This window comes from Malus domestica, chromosome 12 (assembly GCF_042453785.1).
Source record: "Malus domestica chromosome 12, GDT2T_hap1".
NCBI lineage: Eukaryota > Viridiplantae > Streptophyta > Magnoliopsida > Rosales > Rosaceae > Malus > Malus domestica.
Window position 1 is genome coordinate 31,632,720 of NC_091672.1, and position 21,000 is coordinate 31,653,719.

The 21,000-nt window shown below is 40.4% G+C and overlaps 3 protein-coding genes across 4 annotated transcripts; 2 read left to right on the plus strand and 1 right to left on the minus strand.

Moving 5' to 3' along the window:
• The first annotated feature begins 1,132 nt into the window (after positions 1-1,132).
• Positions 1,133-5,757, plus strand: LOC103451172 (stearoyl-[acyl-carrier-protein] 9-desaturase, chloroplastic-like). The gene is made up of 3 exons (XM_008390609.4): positions 1,133-1,666; positions 3,510-4,014; positions 4,936-5,757. Exons 1-3 carry the CDS (start codon positions 1,551-1,553, stop codon positions 5,494-5,496), a joined length of 1,182 nt encoding a protein of 393 aa, XP_008388831.2. The 5' UTR covers positions 1,133-1,550; the 3' UTR covers positions 5,497-5,757.
• Positions 5,758-6,089: 332 nt separating this feature from the next.
• LOC103451171 (uncharacterized) lies at positions 6,090-7,123 on the minus strand. The gene has a single exon (XM_029090231.2). It carries the CDS (start codon positions 6,834-6,836, stop codon positions 6,252-6,254), a length of 585 nt encoding a protein of 194 aa, XP_028946064.1. The 5' UTR covers positions 6,837-7,123; the 3' UTR covers positions 6,090-6,251.
• Positions 7,124-8,746: 1,623 nt separating this feature from the next.
• On the plus strand, positions 8,747-21,000 carry LOC103423690 (splicing factor U2AF-associated protein 2-like). 2 transcript variants are annotated; one of them, XM_029090232.2, is made up of 14 exons: positions 8,747-9,013; positions 9,225-9,362; positions 9,684-9,824; positions 9,908-10,086; positions 10,350-10,562; positions 10,757-10,849; positions 10,929-10,967; positions 18,547-18,636; positions 18,727-18,829; positions 19,052-19,132; positions 19,843-19,919; positions 20,103-20,183; positions 20,319-20,410; positions 20,664-21,000. In XM_029090232.2, exons 1-14 carry the CDS (start codon positions 8,941-8,943, stop codon positions 20,785-20,787), a joined length of 1,524 nt encoding a protein of 507 aa, XP_028946065.1. In that variant the 5' UTR covers positions 8,747-8,940; the 3' UTR covers positions 20,788-21,000. The 2 variants fall into 2 exon arrangements, with proteins under 2 accessions (XP_028946065.1, XP_028946066.1); XM_029090233.2 differs by lacking the exon at positions 10,929-10,967.

A 21,000-nucleotide genomic window follows, 5' to 3' on the forward strand; every position in this document is an offset into this window, starting at 1 on the left:
CAATATTGTCTTAAGGCTATAGAATCAAATTCTAGCCTTGATCTCTTAAGGTTCTTCTATTCCTTGTTCTTCTTGCATTTGTAGAGATTTTATTGTGTATTATTTAATAGTTTATAATAAAATATATAGCAGTTTTTCTAAAGCTTTTTCCAACCGTTTATGCATTGTATTTAACTTTTATAAACAGCTAAGCAAACTAAACTACAACCTCATCCTCCTACTTCTTCTATTTTCTTTTATCATATTTGTCCTTTATTTTCTCTTCTTGTGTTCGACTATTTTGTGCAATAATGTGCCCTATGAAATACTTTAGTTGAAAAGTCTTGTTAGTCTCCACAATATCTTGCATCCACTATAAACAAGTCTCTATAAATAATAGTAGTTATCGATATAAGTTGGCATAAACTTTGAACATATGTTAACTGAATTGACAGGTGCCTACAAGATGCTCGATGAAATGACTCAATAAAGCTTTTTTTATTGATATTATGACCTCGTTATTTGAAAATCCTGACTATGCCATTGAATGTGGGGCTTTGCATTGATTAATTACTCAAGGGACCAATGATATATCGCCACATGGGGGATCTTCATGGGGGTTGTCTTGCTTATCATCGATGGTTACGATGAATGTTCTTTACACTAGGCCTCTTCGCAAGGCGATTTTCCAATTCGTACAATAGGCCTTTGTTTCTACAATAAACTTTTAGACCGATCGGAAGAATGATAGGTTTCCTTATTAATCTGAAAGAAATGGTGCTTTGCCCATACGAGATCCTTTCCTCTCAATCATTAGCGTGAAAACCCCTATTAACATGGTTCGCCTGAATTGCCTTGCTAAGTTGAGGACTTCTTTCACCAATTGGTACACTAGGGTGCTCCTTGCCGATTTGTAGTTTAACTCGTATTCTACATGTAGTGTAATGGGGATGAAGACACGGTGCATCGAGATGTTCATATATGAGGATTCGCGTTAAATGGATAGGTGTGAGTGTTGGCCACTTATTCATCAATATTATTTATGATGTACATTCATATTATACCACGTGAATAAAATACGTTATATAATTGTGTGAAATTATACATTAAAATTTGTAAAATGTTGGTAGGAGGAATTAGACTTTTGTTTAGCCCACCTTGTTCGTCTCTCTTTGATATAAGATATGATTGTTTGTTAAAAAAAAAAATCACACAATTCGCCCCCCCCCCCCCCCCCCCCCAAAAAAAAAAGCTGGAAGGAACGAAAGAGAGCAAAGCCAAAGCCAACCGACTGCCCGAAAAATAAAGTGGCAACGGCGTGATTTGGTGGGAATGAGTGGCCCTTATCGAAACAAGGTAACTTTAAATAAAGAAACTTGCCGTTTCCCTCGCCAAACATTTCCTCGTTTGGTTGCGGCTGTCCTTCTCTCGTCGCGTTGCCTTCCCCTTCTCTCCCACTGAGAGCCTCACGTCACATAACCTGAAACCAACTCTTGCAATTAGCACTTCTCTGAGATTCACGAAAGCGGAACGCTCGAGAGAGGGAAAGAAAGCTTAGAGAGAAAGAACCAATGGCTGTGAGTCTGAATTCGATGCTGACCTTCCCGTCTCACAGCCTCACTGCCAAGTCCCACAATCTCAGATCTCCCAAAATATTCATGGCCTCCACTCTTCACTCCTCCACCAAGTGAGTTTCCTTCTATTCAATTCATTTCTGCATTTTCATCGCATGCGTGCGCGGCTGATCATCTTGGGTTCTCGGATGCCCACTTGGCGAAAATGCAAATGGGTATCGCCAAGAACGAGTTTTTAACCATTCTGCTGATCTGGGTTTTTACTTTGCTAAAGGTTTATGCTAATTCAGCTGAATAGGGGATGTTTTTGGATTTCTGGGCTTCTATTTTGCGTTAATCTCATTCATTTTGAGAAATATTTTGTTGTTATTGAGGTTAGTGAACGTAATTGAAATTTATCTTATTCCTATTTTATTTTTTTGTTTAATTTTTGGGAACTGGTTGTTAGCCAATTCCTCTTTTCTTTCACCTGCATGCATGGTTCTCAGTTCAATTTTTGCTGCAGGACATATAAAAGAACTAATGATGATTGGATGTTTTTTGAATCTTATTTTCTGAAAAAATTAATAAAATCCTCTTCGTGCTCTTATTGCTATTGAATATATTCTATTGATCTTGCTGGGATATTTTAAAAGTATTTCTGTTATTTAAGAAAATCGCCAGTAGGTTTTCTGTTTGTTGTTTTCAATCTGAAGGCATGCGTGTGTTATTTAACTATTTCTTACATTAGTTGAGCTGTAGATCTGATTTCTTGGGTTTCTCTTTCTTTTTGAACTGTGTCCTGTAAGTTGACTAGTTTCATTTATTTAATCGATTTACTCAGTATATGTTATTTCATATACAAGTATAATGTATTAGTTCCCCCCATTTCTTATTTTTTTTTGTGCAATTTGTTGTTTTGTATTTCTCCGAGTACTTGTTATCAAAGAGTTATGGAGAAAGAATATGGGAGAAAGGGTAAATGAAGAAAGTTGGTGGGAGGGAGAAGAAGAAACAAAGAATAAAGGTCGTACCCAGTGCACAAGGCTCCCGCTTTACGCAGGGTCTGGGAGAGGTGAATGTCGGCTAGCCTTACCCCCATTTATGGAGAGGCTGCTCCCAAGTCTCGAACCCGAGACCTACCGCTCATGGGCGAAGACACTTGCCATCGCACCAAGTGCGACCTCTTAAGAAGAAACAAAGAATAATTAATGAAAATAAAAACAGCTTTAAAATAGTTTTGGGTTTTAGTTTTCATTTTGTGTACTTTTCCTCGTACATTTTCTCTACTTCATTCAGACAACTCTTCTTCATCCTTCTTTCCCCATATCTCTAGCACAAAAAAGTGAACTAAAACTAAAAACTAAATGGCCCTTTTTGTGTGCTTAATGTTTGAGTCTACGCATTTGCTTGTTTGTCAATTATATATCATTTTATGGGTTCGTGCAATGTAGGTTGTCAGATCATTGTTTTCATTGTGCTAGACAATTATTCCTTATATTTTCAAGCGTTTAGGTGTCATACTTGTTGATATGGTTAGTGGTATTCTTATTGAGATTTGCAGTGGTATCCATGAATCCACTATGCACATGTTCTCAAGTTTTCAGTTTTAGCTGGTACACCGTGAGCAACAACTATGGTTTCTTCTGTTCAATTTCACTTCTGAATTTGATAACTGCCTGTATATTTGATTTCTCTGTTCTGTATTGTGGTTGGTCATGTTTGTTCGCGTCTTCTTAGATGAGCTTACATCTCTTTTCACTCTCACTCTCTCTCTCCCTCTCCCTCTCCCTCTCCTCTCCACCCACCCCAATTGGCAATCTTAGTCTCTTGCTCGGTTCCTGTTTTTGTTAACTTTGTATAACTCTATTTACGCTCTATCTCCCACCTCTATATAGTTATATAGAGAACTATGAGGTTGTTAGATTCAGTAATTGAAGCATACCAATTTTAGATCTTTTCTTCTGTTTTTTACAGAGAGACTGAGAATCTGAAGAAGTCTTTTGGCCCTCCGCGTGAGGTACATGTTCAGGTGACTCATTCAATGCCTCCACAACAGATTGAGATTTTCAAGTCATTAGAGGATTGGGCTGAGAATAACATCTTGGTGCACCTAAAGCCTGTTGAGAAATGTTGGCAACCACAAGATTTTCTTCCACTTCCCGAGTCAGATGGATTCGAGGAGCAAGTTAAGGAGTTGAGGGAAAGAGCAAGGGAAATTCCTGATGATTACTTTGTTGTGTTGGTTGGTGATATGATCACAGAAGAAGCCCTTCCAACGTACCAGACAATGCTTAATACCCTAGACGGAGTTCGGGATGAGACTGGTGCAAGCCTTACTTCCTGGGCTATTTGGACCAGGGCGTGGACTGCTGAAGAGAATAGGCATGGTGATCTTCTTAACAAGTATCTTTATCTCTCTGGACGAGTAGATATGAGACAAATCGAGAAAACAATTCAGTACCTTATTGGATCTGGAATGGTGAGTTCTTTGTTTCCTCTCTTTTGGTCTGTTTTTGTTATTTTTTGGACCCTGATATTTTTTTGAGACTTTTCTGAGTCCACGCTTAGGAATTTCAGCATTGTAGCTAAGATTTTAAAGTTATATTAATCTTGAAGGATACAAACTTGTGAACTAAGGGGCAATGCAATTTGTTATCTTCTTTTTTTCTTTTACATTACTTGCTGACTGGAGTTCGGGATGCTTAAAACTTTTCAGCTGGCATAAATATATTACAGTAGGGAAGATGAGAACAAGTTATGAAATGTTAATAGTATACGATGTCCTAAATTTCCGGCGTATATGGAAGACTTTCTTTATGTTCATTTATAATACTATGCTTATGGCACCTTAGAGAACCTCTGCATTGTAACTGTTGTAGAATTCTAGTCTAGTTGATGCTCGAGTTTTTAAGGGTCATGTCTAATTATCAATTCCTTGATGTAAAAAAAAAGGGATGTTTAAATTTCTGGTGATGATTATGAACAAAATGGTTGTCTATTATCTCATGTCTGCTTGGAAAATGAAGCATTTATGTGTGACTTATTGAGTTAACAAACTATTTCGAGGAATAGCCATTGAGAGATTACCTTGATTAGAATGTTGTACCTGCATGATTGTCACTTATTTTCATGGATGTAATCTCATGAGTTATCACTACGATGATTTAGACACACAAGCACACACATGCTGACAGAAGATTCTTAAGAAAGAACATCTACCCCATTCTCCCACTCTCCAATTTTGGTTGCTTGATTTAAACTCTGTACAGCTTAAGCTTTTTAAACATAGTTGAAATTTTCTGTTTATACTGTTATTACCATGACTATTGTTACTATTATTATTATAAATATTAATATTTCATTTATACTATTTTGGTTTTCAATTTTGCGTTTTCTGTAGGATCCTAAAACAGAGAACAATCCCTACCTTGGGTTCATTTACACTTCATTCCAAGAGAGGGCAACATTCATCTCCCATGGGAACACAGCCAGGCAAGCCAAAGAGCATGGGGACCTGAAATTGGCTCAGATATGCGGCACCATTGCCTCGGATGAAAAGCGCCATGAAACTGCGTATACAAAGATTGTGGAAAAGCTGTTTGAGATTGATCCAGATGGCACTGTGTTGGCCTTAGCTGACATGATGAAGAAAAAGATATCAATGCCTGCCCACTTGATGTACGATGGTCAGGATGATAATCTGTTTGATCATTTCTCAGCTGTTGCCCAGAGGCTTGAGGTGTATACTGCCAGGGATTATGCTGATATATTGGAGTTTTTGGTTGGAAGATGGAATGTGGAGAAGTTGACTGGTCTTTCTGGCGAGGGACGCATGGCGCAAGATTTTGTGTGTAAATTGCCACAGAGAATCAGGAGGTTGGAGGAAAGAGCACAGGGAAGGGCCAAGGCTTCTTCCCTTGTTCCATTCAGCTGGATTTTTGGTAGGGAAGTAAAGGTTTAAGCTGGTGGTGGGTGCGTGGGTTGTGCAAGTCGTGCAAATTGGGCCGCCTCAACTATCCCCATATCTATGGTGTCTGGTAGAGAGTAATTTCGGTAGGGCTTTTTTGTTTATGCACTGTTTGTTTTTCTTCCTAGTATTTTGTCGTATTTGTCATCCTACCTAGAAACTAGACCACAAAAAAAAGAAAAAAAGAAGGGAGAGAGTAAGGATTGTGTTGGTTTCGTTTTCCCTTTAGAATGAATGAATGAATTGTGTTGTTTATCTGCTGCTTCTGCTTTCCCTTTCCCTTGATTATTCCTTTTTTTGTTGGTTGTTTAGTGGTTCACTTCAGTTTATGAAGTAATTGAATGATTTGCCTTCTCTTGTGATGATATCGTCCATCCGTCGGTTGGAGGGTGAATGATTTTATTCTGTAAATAATTCAAAATTGGACTCGCACTGCCAGCCACAACAATTCCAAAACTGTTGTCACTGGTAATTACAAATTAAAAGTAATCGAATCAAGTACTAGCAGTCCCAACCCAGCCACTGCCAGCCACAACAATTCCAAAACTGGTAAATACAAATTATCGAGCGAGCGAGCGAGCGAGCAATTGAATTTGAATCAACGAATTAATTACTACGTAATAATAAGCAGCAGCACATATACATATTAATGATAAGGGGGATATTTTATAGAATATAAATATAATATGAAATCAAGGGAGCCTCTCTGCCGAAGCTGAAGGCAGTTGTTGTATGTTTGATGTTCCGTGTCAGACTTGGAAAGGCCATGGCCAGTCCTTCAAATCCTCGTCAGCTGCTTGTTGCACCTTGGAACTCCTCATACCAGCACCAGCACCAGCACCACCACTTCCCTCAACAGAGGCATAGTACCTCAGGAAGAAGGCGAGTGTGAGCACCACCCACTCCAAGCAGAATATCACCACGCTCAGCCCTCCTGCCAATTTCAGAATCACACTCCCATCCTCTTCCCTCACGTACGACTTGAGCTCCCCGAGAAAGTCCCCCGTCCTCGTGAACACCAGAACCGCCACCGACCCTTGGAATATCGCCGTCAGCACCGTTGACACCATGTGCGCTCCGTACCACTTGGAGCTCGACCTGCTCCCCGCCGCCGCGCATCCCGATATGGCCCCGGCAATTGTAAGCACGTGGAGCAGGATCAAGAAGAAGCCACACACCGACGGCAGCAGCCGTAGAGACAGCGTCAGGAAGATGCAGCTGGAGGCCGCTCCCAGCAATATGTAGTTGCTCAGCAGGAACACCTTGTGGGTGTGGTATGCCGACTCTGACCTTGCTCCTCCCAACTTCGCCACATTCATCGACATGCCACCCATTTCCGAACAATTATCGAATGTATGTGTGTGCCTAATTTGTAGATTGTCTCCACTAAATACAATACTAGATGGATCTGGGATTTCTCAAAGCTGATTTTCCCCTTTTCCTAATCGAGATCGAGAGAGAGAGGGGTTTGTGATTCAGATTGTGGGGCAAAATCCCTATATATTTATATATATAAATGGGGTTAGTGGAGTGGAGGGCTAACGGTCACCTTTCTTTTGGCTATCAAGTGGGATGTGAGAGGCTCCCAAATCAAATATGTGACTTCTTGTTCGTGAGGATCAGAAATATGACCGTTGGCGTTGGGACCAACGTTAAATATTACCAAGCTTTTGTAACGGCTACTTGATTAATTTGTGATCTTTATTTGTTTTTGTCTGATTCAATTATTCTGTCGCATCTTTACATTATTCATAATTTCATATGCTCTTGCAATATTGAATTGACTAGGATTCAAGGGGTAGGATGAAACTATTACTATAATTTGGTCGCACTATCGAGAAAACTTTTCCTGCAAACAGTACTACTCCCTGCTTCTGCACAAGTAATCCCATTATTCCGGTTCTCATCCAACCCTAGTAATTTTGATCAATACTAGTAGAAATCACACATTTTGTGCGTGTGTGTAAACAATTTCTCTTAATAAGTGCATATTTTTTTTTTCTATACAATTATTAAGAGAAGCCTCATTGTCAACTTTTTCCCCATTTTTTCTATTTTGCCCTCCTTTTTGTCAATAGTGTATCAAAAGTGAGGGTAAAATAAGAAAAAAAAGGGGAAAAACCACCCACCTCCTCCCACGTTTTCCACAAGCGGTTGCGCTTCAGTTAATTTACTTATGTGTATGAAAAGATGATGGTAGAACAATTTCTCTTAATAAGTGCATATTTTTTATCTTATGTAAATATTTCGATATAAAATTACTATTTTACCCTCCTTATATAAATATTGTGTATCAAAAGTGGAAGGTAAAATAGAAAAAAGGGAAAAAAGTTCAAAAGATACAAAATTACTATTTTGCCCTTCTCATGTCATCATTGTGTATTCAAAAGTGAAGGCAAAATTGGAAAAAGTTCAAAAGATACAAAAATACTATTTTGCCCTCTTTTAACTACGCAATGACTACTGCGTAATCCTACTTTAAAGCTAATACAGAAAATAACAAGAGAAATGAGGGAATAAGTAACCGGATTAAATTTTGATGGTTTTGTTGTCAACGAGGTTGCGGCGAGAGGCTTTATTATAAGGAATGCTCAAGGTAATCCTATAATCGCTGGTGTGTTGAACCTAGGAGAAAACACTATTTTTGTGGTGGATGCCTTGCCTCTTCGTGAGGCTATGAGATTGACTAAAAGTAAAATGTTGAACCACATTATCGTGAAAGGAGATTCCAAGCTTATTATTGATGTTATTCAAGGGTTTTGTGACGCTCTTTGAGAGATTAAGTCCATCCTGGAAGATGTTTGATGGTGTGTTGCCTTGCTTCAGTAAGCCAAATAAAATCATGTATTTAGAGAAGCCAATTTTGTGACTGATGCCTTAGCTTCTATTGGTTTGAAAACCTACACATTTGGGATTCTTGTATCCCTGCTGGAGCTCAGAATGCCTTGTCTTTTGACTGTAGAGGAATTGGATGTACTAGAGTGTTGGCAATTTGAATGAAATTTTTTTTTTTGAGCAAAAAAAAAAAAAAAAAAAGCATTTAAAATTCAGATTCAACATCCCCTTGTAGGAATGGGCCGTAAATGAATTTGGTTTATGGGTAGAAGGGCTTTGGACCTCAACTTGAATTAGACGGGTCAGGTGACCAAAAAGAACCAATTAGGCCCAAGTGATGGGAAAGAGTCCAAAGTTTCCCATTCTTTTTTGGGAGTTTCAAAGAAGAGTCTACGGTATTGTTTACTTTAACGAAAAACCACATTCTTACACTAAAATATCAAATTTAATACTATTTACTTTACCTTTTATTTTATTTTTATCATTAAAACTAATTTTTTTTTCAAGTTTTTCATTAGTTTTTCATTTTTTTTTCCGATCAGATTATTATTACACACTATTACATTTACAATTTACTCTGTTAGTCGGAGTAGCAGGCAAACGATGGGGTTGGAGGAGGGCTCGCAGAATCACCAGCTAGAAGAAGAAGAAGAGCAAGCGCAGAAAATTCAATCGGGTGCGTGGCGTGCAATTAGTTCTTTATATTTTGTAATTTTCGTTGTTTAGCAAAATCACCTCAATCCTAATCGTTGTTGAGCAAAAAACCCTGGGAAGTTGGAACCTGTATAAATATATACATATAATTAACGTTGTATGAACAAATACAATGCAAGAATAGAATAAAAGAAAAGGTTTTTGATGTGATTTGATTTGGGTTTGGTTTGTAGGAGTCGGAGTTGCAGCAGCAGCAGGAGGTTGGGAGCAGAAAAGATTGGGGATGGAAGAAGAGTTGAGTGAAGTGGGATGGTTCATTCTGGGCGAAAATCAACAGCATGTTGGTCCCTACGCATTCTCGGAGCTGCGGGGTGAGTTTGTTTTGTTTGCCTTGCCCTACCCTTACCCTAGCAGCACCTTATATTATAATATTTATAATCTATGATAATAATAATAGTAGTAGTAGATTATATATAGTATGAATATGAACATTCAATTGTCTTTGCCGGATGAAGAATAGTGATTCACCCTTATTGCTATGTAATGTTGAATATGGAAATTGAATTTACTGGCACATTGTTTCCTTCTTCTCAATTAAAAGTTCTACTCGTAATCAATCGAATAGAGCACTCTTTCAGTCTCACTTATTATGTTCAATTTCACTTCTAATTTGCTTACTTACTTCGCGACAGAGCATTTCTCAAATGGTTACCTCACCCTCCATACGCTCGTCTGGGCTCAAGGAAGATGCGCATGGCAGCCACTCTCCTCCATTCCCAACCTCGTCACTGCAATATCTCACCACGACCAAGTACCTCATGTTTCAACCGCAGGTCAATCATTTTTCTTCTTCTTTGGAATTGGATTATCACTTCCATGAATTACAAGACTTACAATTTATTCACTTCCATTGCAGTGCCCCCAATCCCAACTTCTGATGAGGAAGACTTTGACAAATGGCAGAAGCAGGTTAGTGAGACAGAACAAGCAGATAGTGACAGACCTTCCACGCCCCCGGAGGGTGAGGAAGAATTTACCGATGATGATGGGACTACATACAAGTGGGATCGGGGTCTTAGGGCCTGGGTTCCTCAGGTTGGTTCATGGTTTCTACAACTTCTTATGCTTTTCTTATATTTTATTTTATTGTTTGTAGTGGTTTTTCTGTTCATGGTATATCTGGTAGCCTGCGAATGAACGCACACAAGTTGATTTTGTTGTTTGGTTGCACATTGATGAACCTTGAATAGAATGTTATTCCAATTTTATGAAATAGGAAAATTTGAAATCAAACTTGAAAATTTGTCTTGTATTTGTTGAATTTATATTTGACTGATTTAATATCTATTATCGAATAGGATAGCGCTTTCGGGGTAGAAGATATGACATTTTTGCAAGAAGAGGAAGTTTTCCCCGCTGCCAATATTTCTGAGGCCACCGCAAGTGAAGAGGTTAATGCACCTGTAAAGGCTTCTGATCCCTCTAAAGAAGATGATATCAATGGTAGAAGTGAGTTAGAAGGCAATCAAAGTTCTAAGAGGAAATTGTCGGATAAGGAAGCTGACAAGAAGGTTTGCCCCCCCCCCCCCCCCCTTTTTTTTTCCATCAAAAGTCTGCTAATCAAACTGTATTTTCTGGGGATATGTGATTGGATCCTATTATTAAATTCAGTTATGCCAGTCTAGACTGGAAATGAACTATGTGTATAGGATTTATGTAGCAGTACCAGTTGACTCCCCCTTGTCTTATTTCCTTCTATTTTCAGGAAGCTAATAAACCTCCTGATAGTTGGTTTGAGCTGAAGATCAACACACATGTTTATGTAACCGGATTGCCTGATGACGTCACAGTCGACGAAGTAAGTCACTGTCATTGTTTCATGATTTCATCCTCCGTATTTATTGGGGCATGTTACTAATTTTGGTGATATTCGTCAGGTGGTAGAGGTCTTTTCCAAATGTGGGATTATAAGGGAGGTAAACTTTTCTTCTTCTTTTTCATGAAGTTCTAAGTGGGTTGGGTGTAAGGCAAAGGATCTAGAAAACTCAGGGTTTAAACTATGGTATTCGGGCACAAATAGAACGAGAAACGGTGTTGGCATCATCGTGGACAAGACCTTGACACAAGATGTTGTAGATGTCAAGAGGGTAGGAGATAGAATCATGACAATCAAGATTGTAATAGGACAAGAACTTATCAATGTGATTAGTGCGTACGCACCTCAAGTAGGGTTGGATACGAGTTCGAAGGAGAAATTTTGGGAAGACCTTGGAGACTTGGTGCAAGGAATTGCTCAGACGGAGAAGTTATTTATAGGAGGAGATTTAAATGGACACGTGGGCAGGGAGACAGGCAACTATGGAGGTTTTCATGGTGGCCATGGTTTTGGGGAGAGAAACGAGGATGGGGAAGCTATCTTGGATTTTGCAATGGCATATGATCTCTTCTTAGCCAACACCTTCTTTAAGAAGAGAGAAGAACATGTGATCACCTACAAGAGTGGGTCGTCAAAAACACAAATAGATTTTCTTCTAATGAGGAAAGGGGATCGTATAACTTGTAAGGATTGCAAAGTTATACCAGGAGAGAGCGTGGCTAATCAACATCGCTTGTTGGTGATGGATGTACATATCAAACGAGTGAGAAAAAAGAACAAGACTTGGAAGTGCCCAAGGACTAGATGGTGGAATCTAAAAGAACAAAAACAAGCCATTTTCAAAGAGAAAGTAATCACCCAGTGTGTGTGGGATAGAGAGGGGGAAGCTAACCAAATGTGGGATTCCATGGCTAGTTGTATCCGAAAAGTAGCAAAAGAGGTATTAGGAGAGTCCAAGGGCTTTGCCCCACACCAAAAGGAATCTTGGTGGTGGAATGAGGAGGTACAAACAAAGGTGAAGGCTAAGAAGGAATGTTGTAAAGCCTTATACAAGGATAGGACCGATGAAAATGGTGAAAGGTATAGAAAAGCGAAGCAAGAGGCGAAGAAAGCTGTGAGAGAAGCTAAGTTAGCGGCTTATGACGATATGTATAAGCGACTAGATACCAAAGAAGGAGAGTTGGATATCTATAAACTAGCTAGAGCAAGGGAAAAGAAGACAAGGGACCTAAACCAAGTGAGGTGCATCAAGGATGAGGATGGAAAGGTTCTTGCTACAGAGAACGCGGTTAAAGACAGATGGAAAGGTTATTTTCATAATCTTTTCAATGAAGGACATGAAAGGAGTGCTTCTTTAGGGGAGTTGAGTAACTCAGAAGAGTGTAGAAACTACTCTTTTTATCGTAGAATCCGGAAGGAAGAAGTGGTTGTAGCTTTGAAGAAGATGAAGCATAGAAAAGCAGTAGGCCCAGACGATATACCAATCGAAGTGTGGAAAGTTTTGGGAGAGACAGGTATAACATGGCTCACTGACCTTTTCAATAGGATTTTGAAAACGAAGAAGATGCCAAATGAGTGGCGAACGAGCACTTTGGTGCCTATCTACAAGAATAAGGGCGATGTACAAAATTGCATGAACTATAGGGGTATTAAGCTAATGAGTCATACAATGAAGCTCTGGGAGAGAGTCATTGAGCATAGATTGAGGCAAGAGACACGGGTTTCAGACAACCAATTCGGGTTCATGCCAGGGCGCTCAACCATGGAGGCAATCTATCTCTTACGAAGATTGATGGAAAGATATAGAGATGGGAAAAAGGATTTACACATGGTCTTTATAGATTTGGAAAAAGCGTATGATAGGGTCCCAAGAGACATTCTTTGGAGGATTTTAGAGAAGAAAGGAGTACGAGTAGCATATATCCAAGCTATACAGGATATGTATGAAGGAGCAAAGATTGCCGTAAGAACTCATGAAGGACAAACCGAAAGCTTCCCCATAACTGTAGGATTACATCAAGGCTCATCCTTAAGTCCTTACCTTTTTGTGTTGGTAATGGATGAGTTAACAGGACATATTCAAGATGATATTCCTTGGTGTATGCTTTTCGCAGACGATATAGTGTTGATAGATGAAACTCAGGAAGGGGTAAATGCAAAGCTTAACCTTTGGAGAGAAGTGTTGGAATCTAAAGGTCTTCGCCTAAGCCGATCAAAGACAGAATATATGGAGTGCAAGTTCAGTGCAAATGGAGGCCAAAACGAGTTAGGGGTGAGGATCGGAGATCAAGAAATACCAAAGAGCGACCGTTTTCGTTACCTAGGATCTATCTTGCAAAAGAACGGAGAATTAGATGGAGATCTCAACCATAGAATACAAGCTGGATGGATGAAGTGGAAGAGTGCATCCGGCGTGTTATGTGACCGCCGTATGCCACTGAAGCTCAAGGGAAAATTTTATAGGACGGCAATAAGGCCGGCGATGCTGTATGGCACAGAATGTTGGGCGGTGAAGCATCAACACGTACACAAAATGGGTGTAGCGGAGATGAGGATGCTTCGTTGGATGTGTGGGCACACGAGAAAGGATAAGATTAGGAATGAGGATATCCGGGGTAAAGTAGGAGTAGCCGAAATTGAAGGAAAGATGAGAGAAAATCGGTTACGGTGGTTTGGACATGTGCAAAGAAGGCCTACTGACGCTCCGATTAGAAGATGCGACTATGGGACAGAGGTTCAGGGCCGAAGGGGTAGAGGAAGACCTAGGAAAACTTTGGAAGAGACCCTAAGAAAAGACTTAGAGTACTTGGATCTAACGGAGGACATGACACAGGACAGAACACAATGGCGTTCTAAGATTCATATAGCCGATCCCACTCAGTGACTTGGATTTTCCAAGTCTCCAACCGAGAAGTTTTCCTCACTCGGGAAATTAAGGGAACACTACCTCAACCTAAATGCTCCACTCACAAAGCTTCAACATACAAGCTTCAACAAAAGAAAATTCAAAGAACTTAGCGAAGAAGGCTTTGGTGTATTTAACACAATACGTTGAAATGAAGGAAAGCTTATTTATTGATATCCCCGATAAGTTACAAATATGTACATATACTTGAGTCAAAATAAACAAACAAGAGGGAGCCTTCACAAAGGTTGCTTAGGAGAAGTCTCAGCAGTCGGTAGAGCCCCAGAAAGAGAAGGCACCGGAGGGGGATGATTCGGAGCCTCAGTACTGGACAGAACCCTAGAAGGAGGAGGCATCAGAGGTTGATCATTTGGAGCTTCATTACGCGGTACAGCCCCAGAAGACGAAGGCAATAAATGCCTTTGGAACAAACCCACAAATCTTTGATGATCAAGTAAAACCTGACCATCAGATTCCTTCATCTGGTCAAGCTTCCTCTTCATGTTTGTAGCATAGTCATGTGCGAGCCGGTGCAACTGTTTATTCTCATGCTTGAGCCCTCTAATCTCCTGTTTGAGACTCATCACTTCAGCCGCCAATGATTCAACTTGGCGGGTTCGAGCAAATAGGCGTTGGGCCATATTAGACACAGAACCTGCACACTGAACACTAAGAGCCAGAGAATCCTTAACAGCCAACTCATTAGACCGTTTGGAAAGTAGTCTGTTATCTTTGGGAGTGAGAAGGTTCCTGGCCACTACCGCAGTGGTCGTATTATTCTTCATCACGGAATCCCCAACGGTAAGAGGACCAGTAGGGGAGACGAAGGATGGGCGCCATATGTTGTCTGGAGAAGGCGGGGCTGCCTCTTCAACAAGGTTCAAGTCAAAACGACGGTCGGAGGGGCCAGACATTTTCAAAGGTGTTGAAGAGAGAAGAGGTCGGACAAATCAAGATCTTAGAAGTGCAAGAATGGAGCTTCTACTGGTGGATATTCAAGTGTGCTTTGGAACTTAATGTCTGCCCCTATAAAAATCTGCACTCGATGAAGCTTCAGAAATCGAAGAGGCGCCTGCTCAGAAATCGAAGAGGCGTTTGCTTTCTCAAAAGCTGGGCTGCTCAGAGACCACGAGGGTCGATCTCAGAAATCGAAGAGGCGATTGCTTTCTCAAAAGCTGGGCTGCTCAAAGACCACGAAGGCCGATCTCAGAAATCGAAGAGGCCTGCTTTCTCAAAAGCTGGGCTGCTCAGAGACCACGAGGGCCGATCTCAGAAATCGAAGAGGCACCTACTTTTCCAGCCCTGTCAGCACCTGTCAGCACCTGTCACACGCACACTCAGCTTTGCGGAAATTATGGGCATTCTGTCGAAGATTTCTGGCGAAGTAGAAAGCACATGAATCGTACTGTTCAATCACCCACTTCCCACACGCAACAGTAGCTCATGGGTACCACATATAACTTTGCCAAAGTTCTCTGACAAAGTTGAGACACGTGAAGCTTGCAGCTCCCACTACATCGCTCTGACCAAGAAGGGTAAAAGATTAGCAAAGAAACAACACTAACAAAGTTTAGACACATAAATTTTGAAGGTCTAGCTACCATATTATTACCCACAAGGGTAAAGGAACAGTACCACTGCTGGATAATTGGAAAGTCCCGGTGTGTCAACCTCTGTGCTTCGTGGCAAGGTAGACTAGCAAACATGCCCAACCTTTACTCACATTCGAGAAAACACTCCCAACAAGATTGCTTGCTCCAAAATCGAAGAGGCACCGCCCTCCGAATCTCGAGAGCCAGACTCCTAACATGATTACTTTCTCAAAAATCGAAGAGAGGGTAAAGGAACAGTACCACTGCTGGATAATTGGAAAGTCCCTGTGTGTCAACCTCTGTGCTTCGTGGCAAGGTAGACTAGCAAACATGCCCAACCTTTACTCACATTCGAGAAAACACTCCCAACAAGATTGTTTGCTCCAAAATCGAAGAGGCACCGCCTTCCGAATCTCGAGAGCCAGACTCCCAACATGATTACTTTCTCAAAAATTGAAGACACCGCTCTCCGAATCTCGAGAGCCAGACCCCCAGTAGGATTGCTTTCTCAAAAATCGAAGAGGCATCGTTCTCCGAATCTCGAGAGCCAGACCCCCAGTAGGATTGCTTTCTCAAAAATCGAAGAGGCATCACCGCCCCGCCCTCCGAATCTCGAGAGCCAGACTCCCAACATGATTACTTTCTCAAAAATCGAAGACACCGCTCTCCGAATCTCGAGAGCCAGACCCCCAGTAGGATTGCTTTCTCAAAAATCGAAGAGGCATCGTTCTCCGAATCTCGAGAGCCAGATCCCCGACAGGATTGCTTGTTCGAAAACCGAAGAGGCACCACTTTCCCAACTTCAAGAGCTGGATCTCCTTGGATAAAGCTTGTCTGTAATCTTCACACGCAACATCAGCTTTCCAGATACCACAGACCACTTTTTCAAAGTGCTCTGACAGAGTTAAAACTTGTGAAGCTGGCAGCTCCCACTACCGTGCTATGACCAAGCAGGGTAAAGGAATAGCATTATTACTTGATGTTAGGGAGACTCCTATATATGTCGACCTCCATCCCCAACGGACAGGCAGACCTGCAAAAATGCTCAACCCTTCCTCTTATCTGAGAGGGCACTCCCAACGAAGCCTTTCGAAATATTCAGCTTTCTTTCCCCCCGATAATACCTCTGTAAACAAGCTATACTAGAGCAAGAATATCTCATATCATCAGGGTTAAAAGCAAGAGTATCCCATATCATGCTTTTTCCCTGTCTTTTCTTTTGGCCTTGTTCTTACCTGCAAGACAAGGAGAAAGAGAGCAATCAGTCAGCACTTGGAATCAAGCTTCCAGCCAGGAACTGACTGCCTGGAACCTCTTACCTGATTACTTACCTGGCATTGCTCTCGAGTACTCATCTTCAACACCTTATGCTTCCAGGGAAGATCCCGCATCTGCCTGAGGAACAGATAGGGCAAGTGAGAAGGATACAAGGAAGCATGTGGAGACAAGCGTAACAGCACACGTGCCGATACATCCATTACTCTGTCAAAAGCAAAAGTATCCCATATCAGCAGGGTCGAACGTACTCTAGATTTGATGGACTTGTTTTGACCCTCAAATTCTTCAGTCGGCCTTATCTCTGGAGGAAACCAGAAAACCCTCCAGCCCAGTTCAAGAATAAGCCTGTGGAAAGTTACTTCTTCAAAAGCAAAAGTATCCCATATCATCTCTTCTCATTTTTATTCTCTTTATCTTTCATGCTGCCTGCAAGATAGGGAGAATGTGAACAATCAGCCGGAGCTCTGATTGCTTACCTTGTCTGTCACCTCTTTCAGCAGATCCCCTAACTCGGCGACTTGGGGGACTCCTACTACATGGTTTGTATCGCGCTTGACCAAGCCTGAAACTACAAGTAAGCTTCAAGTGACATTGATACATTACCTTGTGCATCTCCATCAGGTACAGATACCACCCCTGGATGGAGGAAGAGTACTTCCAGAGAAGATGCCACATCTACCTATGAGACAGATAAGGAAAGTCAAGACGATACCACACTCCAGTACTAAGAAGTTTCGTGGTTACGAGATCATTCTCCCACAATATTTCCTAATGTCATTTGTACTAAATCATTCACTTGTACTCACTAAAGGAGAGCTTGAACCTATGTACTTGTGTAAACCCTTCACAATTAATGAGAACTCCTCTATTCCGTGGACGTAGCCAATCTGGGTGAACCACGTACATCTTGTGTTTGCTTTCCTATCTCTATCCATTTATATACTTATCCACACTAATGACCGGAGCAATCTAGCGAAGATCACAAAAAGTGACCGTTTTCGCTACCTAGGATCTATCTTGCAAGAGAACGGAGAATTAGATGGAGATCTCAACCATAGAATACAAGCTGGATGGATGAAGTGTAAGAGTGCATCCGGCGTGTTGTGTGACCGTCGTAGGCCACTGAAGCTCAAGGGAAAATTTTATAGGACGGCAATAAGGCCAGCGATGTTGTATGGCACAGAATGTTGGGCGGTGAAGCATCAACACGTACACAAAATGGGTGTAGCGGAGAGGAGGATGCTTCGTGGGATGTATGGGCACACGAGAAAGGATAAGATTGGGAATGAGGATATCCGAGGTTTGGACATGTGCAAAGAAGGCCTACTGACGCTCCGGTTCGAAAATGTGACTACGGGACAGAGGTTCAGGGCCGAAGGGGTAGAGGAAGACCTAGGAAAACTTTGGAAGAGACCCTAAGAAAAGACTTGATTTTGGATCTAACGGAGGACATGACACAAAACCGAGCGCAATGGCGTTCTAGGATTCATATAGCCGACCCCACTTAGTGGGAAAAGGCTTTGTTGTTGTTGTTGTTGTCATGTTGTTAATTTGTTCATTAGTACCTGACGGTTAAATAAAGTTGAGCTAATTATTGAATTAATCTTTTTGGAATGGATTTTAGTTTTTGTAGTCCAGTGTTTAGAGTATAAAAAACAATCCGTTATATAGCTTTGAATCATATTTTGCATAATGAATTTTATTTTTTGTAGTCCAGTGATTGTTTGCAACCAAATTCTTAGACTTTTTCTTAAGAGTTATTGTCAAATTATATTGGAAAGTGGCCTTGTTATCGCATCATGATACTAAGTGTGAACATCTATGCACTGCGTAGCTTAATGGATAAATATCTGCTCTCATACTTAGCACCTTATAAACTCGATACTCATTAATGAAATTTATAGGATCCTGAAACAAAAAAGCCTCGTGTGAAGCTGTATGTTGACAAAGAGACTGGAAAGAAAAAGGGAGACGCACTTGTTACATATATGAAGGTAACAATGCTTTTTATTACTTCTGCTGTCTTTGTGATTGTAACATGTCATATCTGGGTATTTTATAAGATGTGTTTATGTGTACTATAGGAACCATCAGTTGTTTTGGCTACCCAAATTTTGGACGGAACACCTCTACGCCCTGGTGGCAAGGTTTTTATGTCAGTCACCCAAGCTAAGTTTCAGCAGAAAGGTAATTGTTAATACGTAGTAGACAGATGATATTGGTTGAACTGTTTTTTGCTTTGTATTTTTAGTTTGAGATTTTAACATTTTTGCTACTTTATAGACAAATGAGAGAACTACTTAAAAAACATCATTGACACAATATTAGAAACATTTTCAACAGCATGCCATAGATTATGAGCTTTCAATTATGTTCTGTTTTATTTATGAGCTTTTGTTATGTATCCAGGGGACAAATTTGTTGCCAAACAAGCAGACAACAAGAGGAAAAAGAAACTGAAGAAGGTGGAAGAGAAGATGCTTGGCTGGGGTAGGTTCTTATCTTAATATTAGTCGTTTTCTTACTTAACCTTATTTTTCATGCTGATTGATAACTAGAAGGCTTCTTGCATTAGATATCTTAATTCTGGGGAAGGAATACCTCATATTTTGATTACGTTGCATTTATGCTTAAAGCTTCTAGTCCTGTTGTCCAAATGTAGTATGCGTAGCTTCTGTAGTTAGTTGTTCCCTCTCTTCGTGAATAATAATATGCTTTTTTGTTTTATCATATGACATATATTATATATCTACATTTTGAGTTTTAAAATGGGGTGTGCTATCCACATATCCCTTTTTACTTCTCACACGCCCCTTGTTAATTTATGTCCTTTGATCTTCTTCAATTCATCTGATCCGACGACTGAAAATTAAAAGGGTATGTGAGAAGTAAAAAGGGGTGTGTGTATAACACACCCCTTTAGAATACAAACTACGTTTTCTTCTACCCTCGGTGTGTTCATTGTTTGAGTCATGAGGAAATGTCTGCGGATCATATACATATTCTTATGCTTCACAAGTAGTTTCTTGGTGTTTTGGTTTTACAGTGAAGCATAGTGTGAATCTGTAATGTGGATGTCTGTGGATAATTAGCCTATGCGTCATAACCTGCTGGACATGTTCTGTCATAATTTTGGCATGAATTACTTTATGTGCTCTGCAACACTCATAATATGATCACATTTTCTTCTTATTGAACAGCCGGCCGTGACAATGAAAAGGTGTCAATTCCAGCTACCGTTGTTCTTCGCTACATGTTCACTTCTGCTGAAATGAGGGTAAGTTCATAGCTGTCCATGCTGCTGGAAAACTTGTTTTTTCCTTCTGCGTAACACGTATCGACGGATCAATAGTTGCTGATGTTTATTTGCACACAACTTTCTCAATATATAAAGCCTGTGCGAGAATGCTATTTTATCATTCTGATCCAGTTCCGGTTACCTTTCTCTTAATGTTTACAGGCAGATGAAAATTTAGGTCCAGAATTACAGGCAGACGTTCAAGAGGAATGTGCGAAGCTTGGTCCAGTGGACTCAGTGAAGGTAATATACCCTTCATGTGTGTGTGATGAAGAATGGTACTCAGAATTTCTCCGTGATTTGTGCATACATGTCTATCTATGTTCTTTTTTCTTTTCCCTTTCCTAATATCCTCCGGTTCCTTTTTTTTTTTTGTAGGTTTGTGAGAATCATCCCCAGGGAGTTATTTTGGTCAGATTCAAGGATAGGAATGATGCTCAAAAGTGCATAGAAATGATGAATGGGAGATGGTAATTAATATTGTGTGTTTAGTAAATTACAACTGCAGTTATTGTGTAAGGCTGGGTAGATGGTGCTGCTGTGAGATTTTTCAGTGTTCCCAGAAATATGAGCTGGTACACCACTTGTGATGGCACTGAAAAATTTCTCGCTGCTAAGAACTTAATTGTCTTTTTTTTTTCGTTTTCCAATGTTTTTTAGGCTTACCATTTTCTTTTGGTTCTGCATTTAATTTTTACTATTATTTTTCATATGTTCATTTAGGTTTGGCGGTAGGCAAATACATGCAAGTGAGGATGATGGTTTAGTTAACCATGCTTCTGTCCGGAATCTGGATGAGGATGCTGCACGGTTAGAGCAGTTTGGCGCCGAACTTGAAGCTGAATGAGTTTTATATCAATGCTCAATAGTTATGTTAGTCATACATCTGAATCAATATTCCTTGTAAAACGATCCGGCATCCGATGATCGTTTACTGTTTGTAGAAATTGTTGTCACGGGATTTATGAATTTGGAACAGGGCCATTGTGAAGATGTCTTAGTCGGGTCTTGTAGGTTGAAATACTCTTAGTGCTTAGAAAGTAAAGAAGCGTTTCTGAAA